General features: G+C 45.8%; 1 protein-coding gene across 5 annotated transcripts in view; it reads right to left on the bottom strand.

The window, feature by feature from the left end:
* PC (pyruvate carboxylase) overlaps positions 1-22,567 on the bottom strand; it is a 2,561,538-nt gene that overhangs the window by 256,701 nt on the left and 2,282,270 nt on the right. For all 5 annotated transcript variants that reach the window (XM_069644789.1, XM_069644792.1, XM_069644793.1 and 2 more), the window contains 2 exons: positions 4,936-5,080; positions 2,782-2,871 (listed from right to left, as the gene is read on the bottom strand). In XM_069644789.1, coding sequence (XP_069500890.1) covers positions 2,782-2,871; positions 4,936-5,080 — 235 coding nt within the window. The remainder of the gene's footprint in view (positions 1-2,781; positions 2,872-4,935; positions 5,081-22,567) is intronic.

Below are 22,567 nucleotides of genomic sequence, written 5' to 3'. Positions count from 1 at the left end.
TCAAAAACAAATGGATCAAATGCAATACATTCAAGTCAAAAAGACAGAATGAATGTATTTTTTTTGGTTTAGGTAACAATAATGTTTTTTGGCCAAAAATCAGGGGTTTGCAGGGGACCCACCTCTCCTCCCAAAAAAAAGTGCATTCGTTATTTTTTTTCCGGTCCTTTTGTTTCGAGAGTATGGTTATTCGAACCTTTGTATTCAAATCTTTGACCCTAAACCGGCAGAACGTCGAGGTATTGTGAGAAATCGGGTGGTATTCTCCCACCCAATCCCTCAGGCTCTTGCATTCAGGTGGCCAGGGAAGGGCCATCACTTTTCGATCCTGACCCTGGGGGTGGACAAGTGAGGGAGGGTCACAGGAATTTGAAGAAGAATACCCAAGTGTGAGACATGGTATTCCCCCAGTCCAGAAAACACCCTAGCTTACTCTCGCTCAGCTTTTGTGGTTTGTTTACAATCGCACCACATCTCCCCTCCCCATTTTCAACAATACATAGACGAGGAGGAGGCAACTAAGATCAGTAAAGATCACCCATAGGAATAACATGGGAAAAGTAGGGAAACCTACCCTAGAAAGAACTCAAGTTGTCCCACTAATAGAGTCAAGCAGGGTCAGGCACTCAATTGTAAATACACCTGACTCCACTTAACAGATTGGTTCAATGTAAAAAGGTGTGGTCATAGACTCAGGAATTAGTGAGCTGGGGATGCAGTCCGTACCGGGAGAGCCCAGGAGCAGGAAGAAGCAGGAGCAGCGTGCAGAGATGCTGGCCCGGTGTGTGTGCTCTGTAGCGTAGTGAGGGAGCCGTGCTTCCAGGGAGCAAGAGAAGCGCTGCCTGCACCCAGCAGGCCAGGTCCACGAGATTCCCTTGGGACTAGTGCAGGGCCCAAGTGTGCCTGAGGGGCAGGTGTTGAGACCCTGACCTAAATCCCGCACTTGCAGGAGGAATCTCCTCAATGCAACGCTGCCCAGTGAGTTTAAGGGGAATGTAAGAGAAAGTCTGGAGCGGGCATTTGGGATGAGAGCAAAGTGGGAGAAAGGCACAGACAGTAAAAGCAGCACAGAATTGTAAAGAAAGGAAAGTTTTAAAGTTGAAAGTGCAGCGAAAGCCCATAGCGAAGCAGAAAGTGGAATTGCTGAGGACGAAGCAGAAAGTCAGAGAAAAGCAGAAAGCCTAGATGAAAGCAAAAGTATACAGATTTATAGCGTGAATGCAAATGGCATGGATGCAAGCACAAGTAAAGCAGAAAGCAAACAAAAGTAGATCGGAGCGACCAAAAGACTGAAACAGGTGGTGAAAGAAAGGAAAGAAGCCCAAGGGTGCGAGAGGCCTGCAACTAGAGAGGGGCACGAGAAAGTGCAAACCAAGGGTGATAAAGGCCCGCAATGAAAAAGGGCCAGAGAAAGGGCAAAGAAAGGTGCCAGGGGCACGATAGAAAGACAGCAGAAAAGAAGGGGCAAAATAGCACAGAAATGATAAAGGACAAGTGCTAGGGGCGCGATAAAAAAAGAATAAGTAGTGCAAGTCTGCATGGGAACGAAAGAAGTAAAGAGGTGCAGAAAGCATCTGAAGAGGTAGAAAAAGAACCAGCAAGAAAACAGAGGGGCAAAAGGATCAGAGTGGTCTCACCGAGGAAAAGCAAAGAGCCTGGATTTTCAAAAGCCTCTGATTCTACCCCATGAAAGGATGTGATCTGGAAAAGGTTGGCAATAAGGAAAAGGCACAACCTTTACAGTAGAATTTGTGTTTTGAATAAAAAATGGCCAGTTGAAATCAACAAAGAATTGTGACATTGTATGTTGTGTATTTGAAAGCTGGGAGAGGCCTCAAGCTTGCGGAAAGGAATCCTGATGGGGCCTATCAAAGAAAGCATCCTGATAAGTGATTTTGTGTTTTAAGGTTGGAAGTGTCCTGAGCCTGAGGAAGGGAACCGTAAGAGGCCCAACCAAGTTGGAGACTTGGTAGTTTTGTTGTACTGTTGAAAGTATCGAAGCATGGGGAAGAGAACCCCGAGAAGCTTACAAAAGGAACCGTGTTTTACTTTTTCCATGGTATTTTAAACTTGAATAAACCAAAGCTTGGGGAAGGGAAATCCAAGGAACTCAAAAACATTGAAGGTTGTTTGAATACCTAAAAGGGGCCTGTGATGTGGAGAAGGTCTTAAGAACAGCCCTGTTAATTGAACTCATTTGTGTGACATTAACTAAGCAACAACTGGTGAGAAGACACTTGAAACCAACCTTGGTTTCCACTTTTTGTTGAACCACTATTTCTTCTGTTTTGAAAAGACTTCCGATCACATTATTGTACAAAGTGAGGGCAAACACAGGTTTATATAAAAAGGTCTGGGAAACCCTCCACCGGTACAAACACGGCCCATTGACCTGTTCTTGGGTGGATGGCCCCCAAGAGGGTCTCAACCACGCTTTAGCTCACTATGCTTTCCACAGAGGAGAAATTTCCATGCACATATCAGTCTGTGTCCCACCCATTGGTAGTCAAGCACCGAAATGGTAGGCAATTCTCCTCTGAACAAGAGTACCAACAGCAACCCCAAACACGTGTTTCGGCCATTATTAGGAAGTGAAGTTGTAAAAAATATATATTTTTTTAAAAACAGACTTTACAATTTTCACAATAACATTGGTGTTAGATTAAATTAAAGGGATGATTTCACAGCAAACCTATTTCTTTATGCCCACCTAACTTACTTGACAACAAGTCCAGGAACACACACATTACAAGACCTTTCAGAAAGGGCCAATGTACTCACCCAGTGGAATAAGCGGAATGGCGGGATCAATGGGGGATGCCTTAGCTTTCACTGGAATGGGGGTGGGCGCACCATTCACCATTACGTGACCTAGTGAAATAAACAAATGAAGAGTTAGAACTGGTCCAGCAAACAACAGTGCACACAAGCGGAACCCTTAGCGGACTCCAACAACTTGCATTTTCCATTTGTCGTTCAAGTGCTGCAGCACAATTCCTGTTGGGTCAACATCATTTTATGATTTAACGCCTGATGTAGTCACCTCGCTAAACCACAAAGGAGGACACACTGAGATTGTTCTTACAAGTGATGACATTTTGCAGCAAAAGAGCTAATGATCTTGCACACTTAGCAAATTATTTGCTATAACAGAGTACATTTACTGCACAAATTAAATGGCCAAAAACGTAGCACACGTTCAGCACACATTCTTACTGAGACTCGCCAGAAGAGGCCCTAAATGGGAAAGGCTGTTAATGACATGCAGCTCACGCTAGACTAAGGACCAACATCTTAAGATGGCATCTGGGGCACGACAGTGCTGCGAAGATATGGCTCACTCCGAGTATCGCTTCCCTGAAGCCTACTACATTCTCAGAAGATATTAAGAAATATAGGGCGTTTGGGGTACTGTGTGGCTTTTGGAGGAAGGCTTTAGGGTGGTCAATTTGAGACGTTGCATGGCCAGTGAGCTGCTGGCTCATTTGGATAATTTGGATACGGGGTATGGGCAGTGCGGTGAGGTGCTGTTCTAGTTGCGAGTGGCTGGGTGGTTTTTGCGGGCTATGTTGGGGTATTTTAGGTCGGGGAAATGGTTGCAAGGTTGCGGCTAGGGGGTGTTGTAGCTCGAGGTTGATTTTAGTTGGTTGTTTCACCAGTAGGTTGCTGGTGTTGGTTCTTAGTAAGGTAAGGGGGAGAAGTTTTATGATGCGAGATTGGGATGATTTGCGCTTTCTGTGGGACCCTATGTAGGGAGGGAGAAGTATCATGACCTGAGCTATGAGTTCTTAGTAGAACCTTTAGGGTTCCTGGAACGTGGGCAGGGTCAGGCTTCTGGGATTCTACAGTTGACAGGTAGTTTTCTGTACTGGCTGGCTGTGTGTGTGGATGTCCCGGTATTCTATCTATGTGACCTATCAATAAACCCACATGATAACTTAACTTATGGTAGTTACTTCATATAGCTTGCTATCTAAAGAGGATGGAACCTGTCTTTTCTACAGTGTTTGGAAGGGGGAAAGGAATGGGGGCTCCTTTTTTGGCAGATATAGTATGAGCAGGAGTTCTGTGACTGCTCCGGATCACTTTGGAGGTGAACGCTCAGTGCGTTTCTCCTTTAGAAGTTCCTCTGCACGTTATGATCTGTACATAGTAGGGTGCATCATGCCGTTATATGGAAAATGACCCCAATTACCATTGGCTCTGATAACAGACTCTCTAATGGAAGCTGAAGATGAAGTTCAGCCTTTAGATGGTCTACTGATTTCTCTCAAAAGGATGACGCCATAGAATATAAACAAAGAAAGGTTGCTATATTTGTAGGTAGTAACAATTCTATAAATGCAACATGAACCAGCAATTAGAGCACTGCAGGAGTCACCAGCTTGCAGTTCTCCAGTCTTCTACGGCTGTAGATAGGATCTTCTCCTTTTCCTTTGCCAGATAACATGCACTTTGCAGTGAATACAAGGGACACATTTTCAAGGAAAAGAATGCTTTTTAAGATGGATAAAGTGACGGTTCAAAGTACAAAAAAAGCCAATTTGACGTAACAACCAGAAAACGTTATCAGAGGAACTCGCAAAGACATTCCAACGAGGACTATGCGTGAAATCCTTTGATGCGGAGCACACAACACTGATGCTTGCATTGGGAGATGCCGGTTGGGACTGAAATCCACTAAGCGCATTTCACATATAAATGTGTGGATATTCTCTGTGCTAGTATAATACAAAATCTCAGCCAGAGAGGTCAGTCATCACATTCATTGTATATTCTACATTTTCATAGTTAATAATCCTGAGCTCAAAATGCATGTAAACGCTCTGGCACTGAAAGTACTAACTTGAGAGTGCCCCCACTTACTGCGACCCTGCCTGTATATGCAAGTTGACCTACTTTAAGTGTGGCAGGCGAGAACGCAGGTCAACTTACCAAGATAGTGAAGAAGCTTCTGGGCTCGATTCTGGCCTGGTCGCAGGTTGAAGAGGTCAGGATTTTCATCTATGAACTGGGTGTCCACCGTGCCATTCAAGAACTGGTCATTGTTCAGGACGTTCTGCAGAAACGGGATGTTGGTCTGTGGGAGGAAACAGGGACATAGTTCACTATTTCAGGACAATTTAATTTGAGGTGCCAGGTCTAAACAGACAGTGGAATAGCATACAAGGATCAAAATATATGGTTATTAGCGAAAACAACATTGGTGTCGACAACAATGTTCGTATGCCACAAAACAGCTCTCCCAATTTATTTGTGTTAGGACAGCTCTAGTTATTCAAGCTAGCTGGGGACAATCCTGGATAGTGGGAGAAAAACATTGTTCTCCCAACAGCGTTTTTACGTCCATCACTGGATACCAAACCTATTACTGCAACACAGCACGTTAACTATTTCTTCAGCGACCAAATGACACAATAAGGAAACTACACAATGAAAATGTGCATGGGATTATGGTTTAGAACAATAATGATGGGTCACAGGACTGAAATGCCACTTCAATGGTTTGAGGACTCTAGAAAATCCATAACACAGTAAACGACCAATGACAAGAAGTAACAGTAAATGGAGAAGGCCTGTGAGAAGGCCATGTGTAGAGTACCTTGGCAGTGGGTGATCACAGGCCTAACTGATCGGATGAGGGTATTCAAAGCTAGGCTGAGGAGACAATTACGGACGGAGGAATACACAATATGTGTCACACAAGAACAATAAAACCACTGTGCGACTAACAAACTCAGTAAATGGTGCAAGGTCTAAGGCTGCTGAATGTCATTTAGCTAGAGTAGAACAATTTACCATGTGCATGATGTAAGGAACTCATTGCAGGAACAGAAAAGACCGACAAGTGATCACATTTCAAGGGTGTTAATTGGACAATGATTTCAGGGTTGAAAAACGCCTAAACTAAACCTAAATCTAAGATGGGAGCCAGCATCGACCATCAAATGGAAATAAGGCAGTCTAGTGGCCTTGTGTCAAATAAAAAAGGGCCTATACTAAGAAACCTTTTGGCAAACCTTATAACTAATACAAAAAGTGGTATGGAGTAGTTTTCAAGAAAGGAAAGAAGTGTTCACAAATAATATGTCAGGATGCGCTAGCTTGTGTCTCCCTTCCTTACTCACATTTTGAGCACAGGGTAAGGTGGGATCTTGGAGCACAGCACACACTCGAGCTTCCTCAACACTAGTCGACAGTTCTGTTCCAGTTCATCAGGAGCGTCGATAGCCAAGTCTTTTTTCCCTTGAAAGTCTCTTGTCTTCGAGGGCCTCATGTGTTCAAATAACAAAACAAAAGTTCCTTTAACAAAATGAAAGTTTGTTACTTGGTTTCACTTAGGGTCATGGTTCTTCACCCCTGGGTCCCCCTCTTCTGGGCACAGAACCTTAACCGGGTTCACTATAGCTTTTCCTACCTTCACAATCTTAATGTCTTTTTTAAATAGTTCCAGTGGACATCCCTCGGCCGGGTTCACTCTGGTCAACAGAGTGTTTCTTGGGAATTTAGACTTTCCCCCTTCTAGTCAGCTCCCCTCTTCCGGGTTTACTCTTGCCAACTTCACATTCACTTATTGTCAGGGCTATGCATCCCCATGCTTGTGCTCGTCATGGTTCTCACACTGCTGCGGGCCGGCAGGGGAAATTCAGTGCGTTTCCCTTCTACAATGGTTGGCAGTTGTTTTGGAAACAAAAGCGTTGCTCCGTAGCCACGCCTCCCGATAACAGGCTGTGCCACGCTTTAGGATCAGCTGACCGCACTGATGAATCAACGCCTGCAGCAGTGACCCCACTCATCCCATAAGAACCAGCTCTGAATGCCCACCGCTGTTTCTAATTAAAGTTGGTTGCCCTTAGTGATTTATTTGGATGCCTTTTTAAGCTTGCTCTCGGAATCCTTGACCTGTGGTATGTTTTCCAGACTACTCTCCTGCACGCCGTTTTTGGTACCATTGATTCCCAGCTCAGATTCTGACCTCCGTTCTGTCCCTGGATTGCCTTCATCTTACGTTTGTCTGAACCTTTGCTTTGGATCATGACATTGTTCCTTTCCAGTCTCCTGCATTACACTACCCTCCCCTCTTTACCTGCTACCTACTCTGAACGCAGCTCCATTGTCATTCTGGAATTACACTCTTCCTTTCACGTTCCAATGTGAGCTTTGCTACTGTCTCGTGGATGGCAGCAATACTTTGGGTAGAGCTAGAGCACGGAACTTGTGCCCCGCAGTACTCATTAGACCAGTATCGGCCTTCTTGTCCTCCATTGCTTCCTTACCTTGCTGTTGCTTATTTGGACGCTCTCCTGAGACATCAAACACTTGGTTCAGGACTTCTGTTTGTACCATCAAGTGCACATAAGGGACGCTCTGCTGAAAACACTGGTTCACCAACCCGACCCTAGTGCGACCCTCATGTCGTGCAGGATTAGACCCCTACTAACCTTCCCCACTTCCTGCATTGTTTGTACTTCCCTTGGATTGCGGATCCTGTCACCTGGACACCGGTAAGGGTTTTCATAGCTCTTGTTAGGAAAGCTTCTCCATATCTGCCTCCCCATATCTTACTTTCATCCTCTTTTTAGATACTGGTCTAAGTCTCTGGCCACTCCCGATACCCAGCTTCCTACCTGTCTGCCCATCACAGGTAGCACAGATTCACTGGCCTTATTGATTTGTTTATGACTGGTCTGGCTAAATACTAATCTGTGTTCCTTATTTTACAGCCTGGGTTCGTGGCGGCACGTGTGTTCCCCGCTCTTTCGCTTAATGAGCTCCTCTGACCCGCATTACTCAACGGTAGAGGGGGATATTAAGAGGAAGAACTCACTCATGCTGAGGAGACCTGGGTTTGGACTGCTCAGATTATTTGGCGTATTGCGATTGGTGTTCTTCAGTCTTCAGGGAACATATTCCCGTCCAGAACTGGTAAGACACAACACTTATACTTTCAATGTTCACGGGAGTCACTTCCCTTACTTCCATTATAATTCTTATATTAAAGGCTTTCGACTGTACAGGGATTTTGCTTGACCTCCTGTATGACCACTTTGACCTATCTTGGTGGCTCTCCTACGGCCTTCTAGTATCTGTAGTTTCACACAGACAGGGATTGATCAGGGTTTCTCAGAGCAGCACCCACGTGATAACTATCCCCTTTTGCAACTGGTCTCCCATTCACAATGTAACAGGTTTTTCATTCACCACAGCCTGGTTCTTATCGGCTTGCTCCTCGACTCACCAGCTGTGATGAACAGCTTGGCACGCCTCTTTACTGGAGCAAGGCCGGTACCACGGAAGCAGGAGTCTCCCTCGCTCAGGCTTATTGGCGTCAATATGCTCCGTGTACCATTGACATCTGTTGCAGCACACTTGGGCTATTGTCCTTTTTCTTAAGTTTCTTTCAGCTGAGGGTTTGCTGGGTTTTGTCAAAAAGTGCAAAGTCTCGTCTCTTCTTGTCAGCCTCTTGATATTTGCCGCCTTTCTCCTCCTCTTTAAATGCCGGATAGCTATCTCGTTGTGCGGTCTGCCTCGCTCGTACTGTGCTCTCTTGCTCCACCCTTTATCCCTGTGGGGAAGGGAAAGGGCCGTCCGCTGTGCATAATTTTTGTCAACTGACCGACTTTGCCTGACCCTTGTATTGAGACATGTCAAGTAAACGGCTCTGGTGTTAGTCGGTTGTGCGAAAGTGTTCGTGTTAGGAAGGGGGGAGGGGAGCAGTGTTTTCAAATGTCCTATGTGGTAGGATGGGGAAGAGGTATTGAAGGAAGGGGGATACTGCATTTCACCAGTCGGTGCCTCACTCCCTGAGGACCCCCCCATCCAGGTAAAAGTGATCCTCCCTCACTGGTCCATCCCCAGGAACTGGATTTAATAGCAATGGCCGTGTCCTGGCCACCTCGATGACGAATCCCCGGGGAATAGCTAGGGAGACACCTCTCATAGGTGGCAACAGTAAAGACAGACAAGTGATCACAGTTAAAGGGTCTTTATTAAACTGTATAATGGGTGAGAAAAACACCTAATCTAAACACAAATCTAAGATGGGAGCCAGCTACGAACATCAAATAATAATAAGACAGTCTTGGTGGAAAGGGCCTCCACTAAAGTAAAATCTACTGCCAATCCTTACCGGTAAGTTACAAAATAGTGTGGGATAATGTTCAGCAGCAAAAAAAGAAGTGTTCACAAAATGATAAGTCAGGATGGTATTACTGGGGTCTCCCTTCCCCACATTTTTATCATGGGACAAGGTGGGAATCCTGAGCACAGCACACCTCTGGGCTTCTCCAGCACAAGGTTACAGTTAGTTTCCAAAATATCAGGGCCTTCTGTGGCCAAGTCTCTTTGACACCAGGTCTCTTACCTCAGAGGGCCTAATGTACTATAAAAAACAGAACAAATGTTCCTTTCAGTAATCTTCCCGTCAGGTGATTTCCCTTCACCCGTGGATCCCCCTTAACCAGGCTCCGATCCTTTTGCAGTGTTGCCCTCCCTCAGTCAGGTTCACTACGGTCATGTGTTCAAGATATCAGCAACTTCCACTATTCAAGAGTCTCAATGTCTTTTTAGACAACTGTTCACTGCAGACATCCGTCAGCCGGGTTCACACTCGTCACCACAATGCTTACATGGTGTTACATTTTGCTCTCATTCGCAGGTATCCCTCAGCCAGGTTCACATTTGCCAGTTTAACAGAGTTCACTTAGTTGTAACACACTGCGGGATTCACTTCCCTTGGCTTATTCCAGCCTCCAGTCAGGCTTTCTTTTAGCCCCAGTTAGGCTTCACACATCCACTGCTCATACAGCGTTTCCCTCAGCCGGGCACAAACGCCCATTTCACAATATCAAAACTTTGGTAATGGTTTAAGGACTTTCGATTCTACAAGGGATTTGGCTTGAGCCTTGCATGAAGACCATAACTCTCTATTTCTTGATTGAGTGCCCCCGTGGCGCTGGACTACTCTTCGTAGACAGAGGTCAAGTCACGGAAACAAAATACATATTTACTTCAAGCGCATCGTCCCACCATAACAAAACTGGAGACCATGCTCCTGGTCACTAACCAGATCACCATACAGAAGTCAACACATAATAATACAGAATGACATATTAGTGGAAATATAATTTATTTCAATACATTAAAAAAGATTAAATAGTTTACAATACTTGTGCAATGTAACAAGTTCAATCATACCATTTAATGAATAAAGTGCATACAGTGGTAAAGTGCTGGTACCAATCATGAGCCTCTACGACGAATCATCAGAAATTAATCAATCTCAATAATTCTGAATATCAACACAAAAGGAGGCTGGTGGGTAACCAGAGAAGAGTGAAAGAGATCACTCCAAAGGGGAGCTAACAGTCGCCCAATGGTGATTAGAAAGTGCAAATAGCAAAAGTATGTTAATAGCACATTCTAGACAATACAAATCCTCAAAAATAACACAAATCAGTTATCACATGGACTACTCTTCAGCTGGTCTTTTCCTGTACTTTAAAATTTCAGTACCAGTTCTTTTGTTCATAAGTTCTTTCAATTTCCTTCATGTTGCCGTTTTCAACTTTCGCTCAACACAATACGGTTTACCATTGGTTCTCCCTCCGACTCACCGGCTGTGTTGAACTCCTTTGTGGTTCTCATTTTAGGCGTCAAGGACAGTACCACAGTAGCAAGCGTGTGTTAGGAAAGATTTCCATTCCATGTGTAATTTTGCCCTCCAGTTGTGTACACCCCCCCCAACATTTTGCTTTGTTTAAACATCATAGTCTGACTTTACCAGAGGAGCACAGCCTTCAGCTGCACTCCCCTGGGCTTTTCGCTCACTTTGTTATGGGGAAACTGACATGCCCTTAAAGACAGTCAGCACTAGGAGACTGTTTCCTTTAGTCCATGTCAATGTTGCAACTTTTATGCAACATGTTGCAAGTGCACAAAGTACCTTACAATACAGTGCACTTGGGTCTTCCTGTCATTTCTAAAGGCCCTAGTTACTCTCCAAGGATTTTTTAAGAGAAGTGCAGATGTGCCTTACACAGGGCTGGTGGCAGCTTATCGTTTTGTGTATTTTTGACCTTTTCCTGCCAGGTAAACCGCTGTTTCCGTGTTTGGCACAGTTAGTGGCCTTGCTCCAAAATGGCCACGCCACAAGGTTCTTTGTCCTGTCCTTTGGCCATCTTGCCCCTTCACCTTCCCCAAGTCGAGTCGACCCGGGTCAGTCCTTATTTGAGCATACATTTCCCCACAAAGCGCCAAGCTTTCGCGGGCTTCTACATGCCTTGAGTGTCCACCCCCAGGATGTGGGCTGGACTGTCTAGTTCAAATACACATCCTGGGTGCCAGAGAGTCTGGTGTGCTGTGAATGGCTGGGACCATCGTGGTCCATGACTAGTCCACGTATAGTATGCCTGTATGTGAGCAGCTCTCCCATTGGGTCCTCTTCATTTTGGGGCGAAGGAGATTTTGGATAAGAGAAAGGTCAAAATGCCGATACCTTGTTGATCTCTGGAGTTCTCACTTAACAAAAGATAGGATCTTAGTATCCTGAAACTAAGAAGTTGAGTAGAGGAACTGCTGGTGACCCGCTGGAAGGTTTGGCACCCTGAGCCCACTGTCGTCCCGCTGGACCCATCTGTATCTTGTCATACTAGAAGGTCTGCAAAGACGCTTCGACCCATTAGAATAGTGGGACCAACTATTCTCGGCACCTTCATGCAAGTAAGCCTTTTCGGAAGTGTCTCTGGGCCAACCAGTGGACTGACCAACTTGCGCAGGATCTTTACCCTGATACCGCTGCCGTTTCGAGGAGGTAGTTGAAACTTGGTACATCGCAAGCTCTGTGTTCATGGCACTCTCACACCGAATTTCATACACTTGGTGTTCCCAGGTCTGGAGTAAAGTGAGTGCTCCCGAACCAGAGTATACGCGGTTACCATGTCGTCCAGCCGTGGTGACGAACTTTGCAAGTTCATTGCCGCTGTGGTCCTCTGTGCCTGGAAGCCTGCTACAGTGGAAATGGCCTGATCAATCCACCAGGAGCGGAGAAATCACCACTGTCCCGTTTGGGAATCAACACTGTATCTTCATCGCTGAAAGCCGCAGAGCCACGAGATTTCCGCATTTGAACCTGCAACCGAAATGAAGTCGACTGCCGAAGTTTGGTCCGGAGTGCGCTGGGGGTCAGTGAGTAATTGCAACCCTTACCAGTGTCCCCTAGCACATTTATCCATTTTTACAGATGAGAGTCCCCTGAGGGCTCCTCTCCTTTCCACTGCTAGTGTGAACTAGCAAACTATTGCCAAACTCTGGAACCTGCTATGCCCTGTTGGGAAGACCCTCCACGAATAGTGGGAACTTATTCTGCATTACTTCACCAACCTTCCCGAGCTGCTACAGACCCTTCAAGAGACCCCGTTTTGCCCATCTGCATTACCTGCGCCAGCATTGCAAGTACATTTGAGCAATAGGCTCCACTCTTCTTAGGGATTGGACTGCCCTTCAGTTAGGATTGTGTTTGATGCAGAAGGGACTAAAGACTATTTGCACTGCCCGTTTCCTTCCCCTTGTAGGTTGTGGACCCATTCCGTGCATTAACCTTTAGACCCAATTGCTCTTGTATATTGATGGGATTGTGGTGTTGGCTTAGAAGAATTACTGTGATTTTAGTTGTGTGTTGAAACTCAAAGGCCTTGAAATAAATGTATTTGTATTTTTAATATATCTACACCTGACTGGGAGTAATTTGTAAGTGTCCTTTACTCTGTGTGCTCCTTGAGGTCTTTTAGTCACCCTCACCCCTCCTGAGACATAGTCTTGACCGCCACCAATGCTACCTTGATTGGTCTGGCTTGTCCAGAAGGGTACCCTGTTCCAAGAAACTAGCCTGGCCTTCTGAACCTATGCCCACCAGGTCAGAGTTCAGAAAAACGTCTTAACAGCGCGTCTCCCCGCCATGGTTATCAGTGCGGAAGGGTCTTGTGCACCGTTGATATCTGTTATACCACACGCAAGCTGTAGTTCCTGGTCTTATGATTCCTTTCGAGGGTCTGGTCAAAAAGGGCAAGGGCAATTCCCTCCTTGTCGTCCATTCCGGTCTCCTCACCTTTCCCCTCCGTTTGAACTGCCGTCCTGGAATAGCTGCTTCCCCGTGCGTTTGGCCCTGCTCAAAGTGTGCTCTTGTGCTCCGCCTTTTATCCCTGTGGGGAAGGGAAAGGGCAGTCAGGTGCGTGTAGTTATTGTCAATTGCCTGACTCTTGGTGTTGGGACATGTCAGGTAAATGCCTCTGGTGTTAGTCCGTTGTCTTTCACGGTGTAAGAAAGTGTTTGTCTCGGAAAGGGGGGGTGGGGTAGATCTTCGGGGTAGGATGGGGAAAAGGTGTTATAAGGAAGGGGGTACCGCGTCTCACCCGGTGTTCCACTTACATTCCCTGAGGACCCCCCTCATTCAGGTGATCCTCCCCCACTGGCCCACCCCCAGGAACTGGATCCAGTAGCTATGGCATCCAATAGGATGACAGATCTCCGGGTACTAGCGGGGGAGACACCTTCAGGTTTCTCACAATGTACAGCGGTAGACTAGGACGACAAACGGTAGACAATGACTGCAGCTGATCTGAGAATGTTCTTCCTGCATCTGGACATCAAGCCACTGACCGTATTCAGTAGTGAAAGAAGCAAACACATTGGTAGGTTGCATCAAAAGAGGTGCAGGAAACTAGATCTGGGCAAGTCGTTATCCCACTTTATGGTGCCCGAAGAGCAGATTTACAATAGTGGTCCGTTTGGGTGGAATCAATATAGAGGCACTGATGAACTTTAGAAAATACAAAGAAAGTGGGAAAACCATGAAAGGGCTGCAGTAGGAAGAACTTGCAAGTTAATTAACAGGCGACACACCCCTTTACAGCCCTGTCGAACATGGGGTTACACAGAGGATATACCCTAGGCCTTCCATTGTATGTTGGGGAAGAGTAATTCTTCATTAGGTGGTCCATCCATGTTGTGCAGCAGGAGGTGGATCGGGCTCCTGCACTGATGTAAAGGACATCCTCTTTCTGGCAAAATGGTAGCCTTTCACCGGCTGTTAATAGTTTTTCCAAGCATTGAGATTTTGGATTAGGCCTGTGCTTTTCTCGGGTGGAGGTGCATCAGTAGCAATATCCCTGGATGCCCATGCTACAACTGTGACCAATCAACATCCGGAGCATCAGTGGTCCAGGGATGAATATCAGTTTCTAAACCATCAATCAGCCCCACATCTCTATTAATCCAGAATGGATCCAAACAGATTGGAAACACAACAGATTGGAAGCACAAGAAAATTATAAACCTCCGTGTCCACTTTTGGTAACGTGGACAAACTGCTGGTTTATCTCTGCAAGGTTGTGGATAGTTGGCTAGTTGCATTACAGCTAAAATACAATGATTACCCAATGATAAAAGGGACTGTCCAGTCAAGGTTGTATACAAATATCTATTTCATTATTATTCAACAGACAATTCTAGTACGTTCCAAATTACAACCCACCCTGTAAAGCAATGCAGAGGACAGGCAGTTTCGATAAGAAAAAGGTATGCACTCTGGATACTGACAGGAGGGTAGTCGCTAAAGTAATCAATTGCAATAGTTCAAGGATACTTGGTTTCAACACAGAGGGAGCAATGGGGTGTAAATTGTCACTGGGGGCCTTTGTAGAAGGACCAGGGGACAGAACCACATTGTACCTTGTGCTTGTAGAATTTCTTGGTGCTCGACAGGGTCAAGTTGGTTTCAGGGAGCTTTGCAGCTCCTGCGACAGTGTTGAAGATGGGATTCAGCTGCAGTTATCAGGCGGCAGGCAGTTCCGCAAACCAGGCTGGATGGACGGCTGTATGGTGGCCTACACGGCAGCTCAGGGTCAGCAATCTTTGTCTCTTTGCTGGTTGGCAGGTCTGAGGCACTGGTCGAGGCATCTCAGACGACGTTAGCGACTGTGGGGTGATGTCAGCGGTGCAGTCGGTTGCAGCTCGAGGGGCTCCACTGGCTCAAAAATGTCCTTTAATGAGGACCCTGGTCGATGCACGCCTCCTAGCTTCTTCAGTGAGCTTGTGTTGTCATCTAAGGCAGGCGGCCCAAAGCTGAGGAGAGTGTTGCAGGCAGCAGCCTTGTCCTTAATTTGGTTCAGAGACTCTCTGGCCCTCCCCATCTAGGAAGTTTGCTTCCAGAGCCTAGCAGAGCATGCTGTGTGCTGGCGGGATACCGGTTCTGGAGATGCTGAAGGGTCCTCTGGATTCAGTATCTCCCTCTGTTCCCTGGGAGATGTTTAGGGGAGAGATCTTGCTTCCCTCTTTGGAAATCCTGGCCTTCCTTCCCCAGCGGAAGCTGCAAGGCAGACTGTACCTTCAACCAGGGTCCAAATGAGTCGTCCTTGTTACTCCTTGCAAAGTCTTCAGATTATCTTCCAAAAGAGAGGGGCAACCTTCTTTTAAAGACAAATGGGCCCCAGTGATTGGTGTAGGCTAAGCCTATGTTAATTAATCAATCATGGGTCCCCACCAACAATCTCCTGTATGCCTGAGGTCATAACCAGAGTGATTTGCAACAGAAAAGGTAAAGGGGTGAAATATTACGTCCCACCCATCTTCTTGTCTGTTATCGATCAAAAGGTCTCTCTAGTTAATGGAGCTCTCTGTGGTTCCTGATTTAAGTGGCAGATCTCCCTTGCAGGTGTGGTGAGAACAGACTTTCTATCTGTATCAATCCACATACTCTCGCCTTCTGAATGTCTACTGTAAACACACAGTCCCAGACACGACCGGTCACTGCCCTGCATACCGAAAGCTGCCATTCAGTTGACACAGTGCATATCAAAGGTTGTTGGGCTTTTCCTGTCTTTTATTAGTCCTGCAACCAGACCTCCCTTGGGCCTGCTTCCATTAACTCTGATTAGTTTTTGAAGCTGCCACCAGCAGCTAAAAAAGGACAGGGCGGATCCATGGAGCCTTTGTTAGTTAATTAGGCTGGCCAGGGCAGGAGGAAGGTTTTGCCTTCCCCCCTCTGAGATGCCTTGATGTCCTCTTGGCTGTCATATTGCAACTAAATAGGACAGGGGGAGGGCACCTGTAGGCTGTGCCCACCCAGCGTGCACAGGTCTATGTGTATGTTGTGCAGTGAGCATAGGAAAATGTGTGGGCATTAACCCCACACATTTTCCAGAGGTTGAACTACCATCATTCAATTTCATTTAAAATTTCAAAAAAGCTCAGGCGAGTGCACACCCACCGTGCAAATGGTTTAATTGCTCACAACAACAGCAAGTGTGCAGATGTTCAGTGATAGGGTGCATTAACCCAGATGTTACAAACCTCCAAACTAGGATGGAAGAAGGGGCAAGAGGACAGGGTAGAGGTACATCAGCAAATCTGTTCTAACAGTGATTAATTGGCATGGCCTGCTACAGGTAAGCGATGATGTTCATTAGTGAAGCAGTGAGTGTTCCATCATGATTAGCTCGAGGTACTGTTAGCAATAGGATTGCCACAAATCAAAACTTCAAAAAAGTGCACAAGCAGAGCTGTGCAGGTTGTCCGGAAATGTAAAAACATGGTGCACGAGTGTGCTGCACTGTGAGTGGTACTCTATCCTAACTTTTCTTTAAAAACTTTTTTTTTTTTAGGGGTGCAGTTCAGGAATGACCTGCATTTGCAAAGCAGACCTCCCTCCAAGCTCACGGGTGCCACCATGAGGCGAGCTGTACCAAACTACAGAGCCTATTTTCTAGAGTAAGCTTGCCACACTGTAGTAGATACAGAACGAAGGAGGGTGGATCCAGAGGTGGCTGCCGGTCGACCATACAGTGAAGGGGACAGCAAGTGACCAAGACCGAAGTCCACATAAGATGGTCTGAGCCAGATGTGCGTTGGGCCAACGTAACACAGGAGAGAACAGTCATTGCTTCCACCAACACCAATTAGGATTCAGCCATGTGGAGGAGTCCTCAGAACACCTCATAAGAGCCAGACCAACAGCCCACACGCTGCCTGTGACAACAAAAGCAGCAGCATGATCTGTATCATTTTTAGAGTCAAACAAATTAAAACTAAGCGCACTAGTCTGCAAGCGCTGCAAAGAAACACTGCTTCCAATTAATGTCATCATGAGGACCGAGAAGACACCTGCACATTGCGGTGTGGAGCAGACTGGTCACGGTGGCGCCTAATTAACCATGCACAGGGATTAGAGCAGGCAGGAGACTCAGGCTATTGACCTGCTATCCGAGGTCTAGAAATTCTACCATTGCGTGATTTCCGAAAGAGGTACAAGAGCAGGTGCTTTCTGCTTACATTAATCATAGTCAAGGTATCAGCAAATGCGCCCATAGTCATTCAAGACAACGGTACACACTAACTCACACTGATCAAACCGCTAAGCAGTGGTGTGGTAGATGCAGCCGGCCAGAAAGTAATGAGATGCACACATGAAACGTCTACTAGGCCCATCTTACTTTTAGGCCTGCATTCACATTTGCATCACCAACTCTTGCTCTCGTTTGGCATTCTCTAATCCCAGGTGCCTCAGTGTGTCTTCTACTTTCTTGGGATTACTACTTTTCTGTTTTCTACAAGGCCCTTCATCTGAATAATAAAGACATCGTTCTGATAAGATAACTATAGAGAAAGTCCTGTCTTTGGCCTTACAGAGGTCAGGTACATTGTCTCATTATGAGGCAGCCTTCCCAGCTCTGGGATTTTATGGGACCTGCCCCCTTTCGGACCACGTGCCTTCTGTCAAGGCGGCTAATTGCAGGCTTGGAGAGGCTGAAGTTTCCAGATGGAGTGCTACCCACAGTTGCTTTGGCTGCTGTGGTAAATCTGCGACATTTTCTCCCCATTACATTCCAGTAGCAGGTTCCGTTTTTTCTCTTACCTGCATCCAGGACTGCTTCTTTGATGTTCTGGGAGTCTGTAGCTTGCATGCGTTCCCACCACGTATCCATAACTCTCCACTCACTGCCCAAATCGCCACCCCCCCCCCCGAAAACTATTTCGAAAAGGTGGCTTCCTAGGTAAATCTTGTGGGCATGTACACATCCTATGGCTGATTATTAAATGTACGTTACAGGAATCAACAGAGCAGATTTGTTGTATATTTTGCTATCAGACTTTCACCCCACTGCCCCGAGAATGCCACAACTTAAGATGCCCAGTAGATCTGGAGGTACAGTCACTGTCTAGAATTTTAGAAGGCGCCTTACAATTGTAGAAGAAGCTTCTTCTCTACGGTCTTCTCCACTCCTAACGCTAACATGTAGATCAAACATGTCCAAATGGCAAAGACAGCACAAACCAGTCCTGAGGCTATATAAATCATTGCAATCCGATACCACAGTCCACATTTCAGATCCATTTGTGCAGGATATCCTGCCAAGCCTCATTGGCGCTACCCCCATCTCCTATTAGGATTCACAAGCAGGGACTGTCACCAGAAACGAGAAGAACACTGTGATCCCCCCAGTCCAAGATGACAACGAGACAGGATATAGGAAGCCAACACAGAGCAACACCCCAATGGACACCCAAAAAATTTAGCAGCCCTGCGGCGAGTGATGGTGATTAGGCTGAGACTGCCACATGACCACCCTCTTCATCGACTGGAATGTGGTGGCCAGGTAAAAGGCACGTGGCTATGGTTAACAGCCAGTTTCCCGATCACACGGCTCACGCCCCCGCCCGCAGTAACTCCTTCACTACATTTAAGAAGAAAAACAAATCTTGGCTGTAGGAAAATCAGATGTGACTCGTGTGAAAGTGGCATGAAAAACCTTCTGAAACTATCTCACTTCATACCTCCTTTTTATGCTGCAAGCTAAATTTACTCTTGAGAGGTCCTGTTCCATTTGGTACTCCTGCTAAGTGCACTATGTATTGTTGCTCTACTGTTTGGTTGTCTACAAATGTACATTCAGAACTTTGATTGTTTAACCGAAACCCAGTCTTGTGGTCATACCCGACTCCATCTTTGCCAAAAGAAACAAACAACCTTGCCGGAGCACAGTGCACCTTGTTTTATTTCCCCCTTTTTTTATGTACATGTCTATGTTTTTGTTGTCCGAGTGCCCAATATATCCTTCTCCAGGGCATGGGGTTCCGATTCACCCTGTCCCCTGCCAAAGGCTGGTACAACTACTCTTCTTCCTGGTATGAAGAAATGTGTTCTAGACCGAAACTACCATTCACTGCCCAATCCTGAACAGCATCCACTCGCATTATTTTAATGCACTTTTTAAAAGGTGTACCGCTTCCTTGCTCTTTCAACTTTATATTACCATATCTTCTGCCTGGTAACCTAATGATCTAGCTCACTTGCCCATTTCTTTTACTGCTCGAAGTATGAGACACTAACCCATTGATAGCATCCTGAAGAATCAGAGCCAAAATCAGGCCTTCCCCTTAGAGATTGATGATGTAGAGTGCAAGCTTTCCTTAGTCGCTTGGATCCTCAGTTCAGGATAACAGACAGAAGTGTTGCCTCCCACCTCCCATGGTACTAATTGTGCCCTTGGCTGCATTGCCTACTGCAACAGCCTTCTTCTCCACTGGATTCTGCTACCCACTCTCAATCACTGTTGTAGCCTCCCAACCCCCACCCCCAAACCACCCTCGGTCATCTCTCAAAATGTCTGCAAACCCCAACAGAACACTGCATTACCCACTCCTCAGACATGACTCCACACCATTCCTTAAAGCACATTTACAAGGTAGCAGTTACAGGGTTCAAGATTGTGGTGTGTTGCTGGATAGTTCTGCACCGTGTGTATGGGACTGCAATCTAACCGCTCATTTGTATCTTTCAGATGCTCACCAAATGATGAGAATACCCGCAGTGACAGTGTGCTTATTCAGAAGAATGATCATGGAGAGATACTTATAGACACTGGGTATGTCTGTTGAAGTGTCTTCTGTGGTGTGGTAGCAGATAGATGCTGCATGTATGAACCTTTGTACTCAAGTTATAAAGGTAGACTTTTTTGTATCATTTGCTAATAAATACTTGGTATACGGTAACCAGCCGGTTTATGTGTTGCCTAGTTACATATTCATGCAATACCAGTCCTATTATCGACTTCGAGAATTGAACCCTCCACTTAGATTTACATATAATGTATCAGGATCATGTGTTTAAGTACACAATATGCTGGAGATATAGAAGACTTTTCAATCACTCCACTCTCTTTTCCTATGCACATGGTCAAGACTAATAGGGACAGCTTTCTCCTTCCACCCATGTTAGAACATCAGCTTGCCATGCTCCTTCCCCATCCCACAGGGATGCAGCATGACGGATAGTGGTATAACCAGACAAGCTGTATGCATAACTCATCTGTAGAACTACTGACGCTCCACTGCATCTCCCCTGAAGGGCTCTGTGATATAATACCACTTTCCGTTGCTTGCTAATTAGCCTGGCCAGCACGACATGCCATTCGACTGTATTTTCGAGAATTATTTCCTTCCAATTTAGCAAATGTTTGCCAAAAGCAGACTGCCGATTCGAGTGCGAGACATGGCTTGTTTATCCATAGAGCAATAAAGCGATGAAGCTAGAGTGTGGCTAGAAGGAGGCAGCTTTTTAAATCGCCATTTATTGTGGAGTGGGGCGATTGCCCTTTTTTAAGGAGGCGCTCAGTTTGTTGACTGAGGGGCTCTCTGCCCCTGCCAGCCTATCGGGAGTCTTAGTTGCAAGTCTAATTGACTGGGCGTGTTGTGAGTGGTCAAAATGCGATGCAGACAAGTATATCGATATTTCTCACAAGTAGCCATCATTATTTAAATAATAAGGGTGAGAAAAACGCCTAACTTTCCCTAATCCGAGGATTTCCCAACCTATTAAACTAATACTAAAGGAAAACACTCAAAAAAGGTTTCTGTCCCTCACACTTATACACTTAACGAAAGAATACAGGTATTGGATGGCTGATAAAACAATATAATAATCATTCACTTTGTAAACAAGTATCCATGTAATCTGGACCGGATCCCCCTTCCCCAGGATTAAAGCAGGATCCTTAAATCACAGTTCCAGTCAAGAATGTTCTTTTCAATATCACAAGTCTGTTAAAAAATGCAACACAACGTTTTCTTCACTCAGTGAGTCTTCCACTTGACACTTGGATCAAATACAACACAAAAGTCACACCATAACCCTTCCACTTGGCATTTGGATCTACTACAATACAAATCTTTACTTCCAATGTGATTGTTCAAAGTTTGAACAATCCTCTGCTTTAGCAAACCAAAAGACTTTCCTTCCCACTCTTCGATGATTCAATGTCTTTTCCTTCTTTATACACAACAACATATTGTCAGGATGAGTTTTTATCACAGTTCAAATCATCTCATGCTGGTGGCTTTGCCACTTTCTTTCCAGCACAACCTTCAACCACAATGTAGTACTTAAATGTTTTCTTACTGTTTCACTAACCTGCCAGGAATAACAAGTCCATTTCCTTGTGTACTCGACCTGCCAGGATAGATCTCCGACAACTACTGCAAGTAATCTGTGTTGAGGTCTGCTTCAATATTTCACAAAGGTCTCAACTTTCAACAACACTGAGATTCATAACTTCTTTCATAAAGGCATAATACACATTGATGCCATTTGTTCATCTGGCTTGTTTGCCACACGCAATGCAGGTTCATTTTCTCTCCTTAATTATTATAAGTAGTGCTTCTTTCTTGCCACCTTTGACTTTCTACTACTTCACCAATTAACTGCTGATAATGTCTCCGATTTATTGTTCTCCCTTCGAGAAAACCTGGTTCCTTTTTATTTACCATGGTCTCTCCTTAGCTTAGGCAATTTTCGTTCTCCTGCTCAAGCATAGTCCCCTTTTTACTTTGGCAATTACAGTTCTTCCCACTCCTAGTGTAAGAATTATTGCATAAGCACTTTGATTCATTAGTTCAGCATTCAAAATGTCTTTTTCCAGACAGCGGTCTGTCACAGAGCACCCCGTGGTCAACGCGCATAGGCCAACTCACCGGTCTTCCTCTGTGCTTCCTTCCAACCTACTGCTGGTTCAACTTCTGCTTCCTGCATCAGGATTTAAATGCCTGACTGCTCCGGTCACACATGCAGTGCTCGCTCCATTTGTGCAGAGTCCGCTTCATTCCTCGCATACTCCGGTGCTCGCCAGCCACCGAAGCACCGCACAGAACCGGGAGAGCTCCTCTCTCCCGCGGAACAGTCAGCCTCCACAGTGCTTCCCAATGCACTATCTCTGTACTTAAAAGCCACAACACCTACGACTCTCTCAGTGCTACAACGCGCTGGAAACACAGTGGCAGCTTTGGTGTCATCCCTTTGCTTCTGCGATTCTCATGGCCTGCACCTCTTTTGTAATCAGCAGTCCCGCTCAGGTGTGGGTTATCAGATCCACTAGACTGCCCATCCGAGTTCTGTGCCTCTGAGCTCCTCTTCCTCGTCCCAGCACTCGAGGCGTTATGGAACTTGGATTCCCTAATGTCCTGGTTCCCGTTTTTCGCTACATGCTTCAATTTTGTAACAGGCCATTAAGATTGTGGG

The sequence above is a fragment of the Ambystoma mexicanum genome, chromosome 2p (genome assembly GCF_040938575.1).
Source record: "Ambystoma mexicanum isolate Mex_15411 chromosome 2p, UKY_AmexF1_1, whole genome shotgun sequence".
Lineage (NCBI taxonomy): Eukaryota > Metazoa > Chordata > Amphibia > Caudata > Ambystomatidae > Ambystoma > Ambystoma mexicanum.
This window is presented reverse-complemented; position numbering and strand designations above follow the sequence as displayed.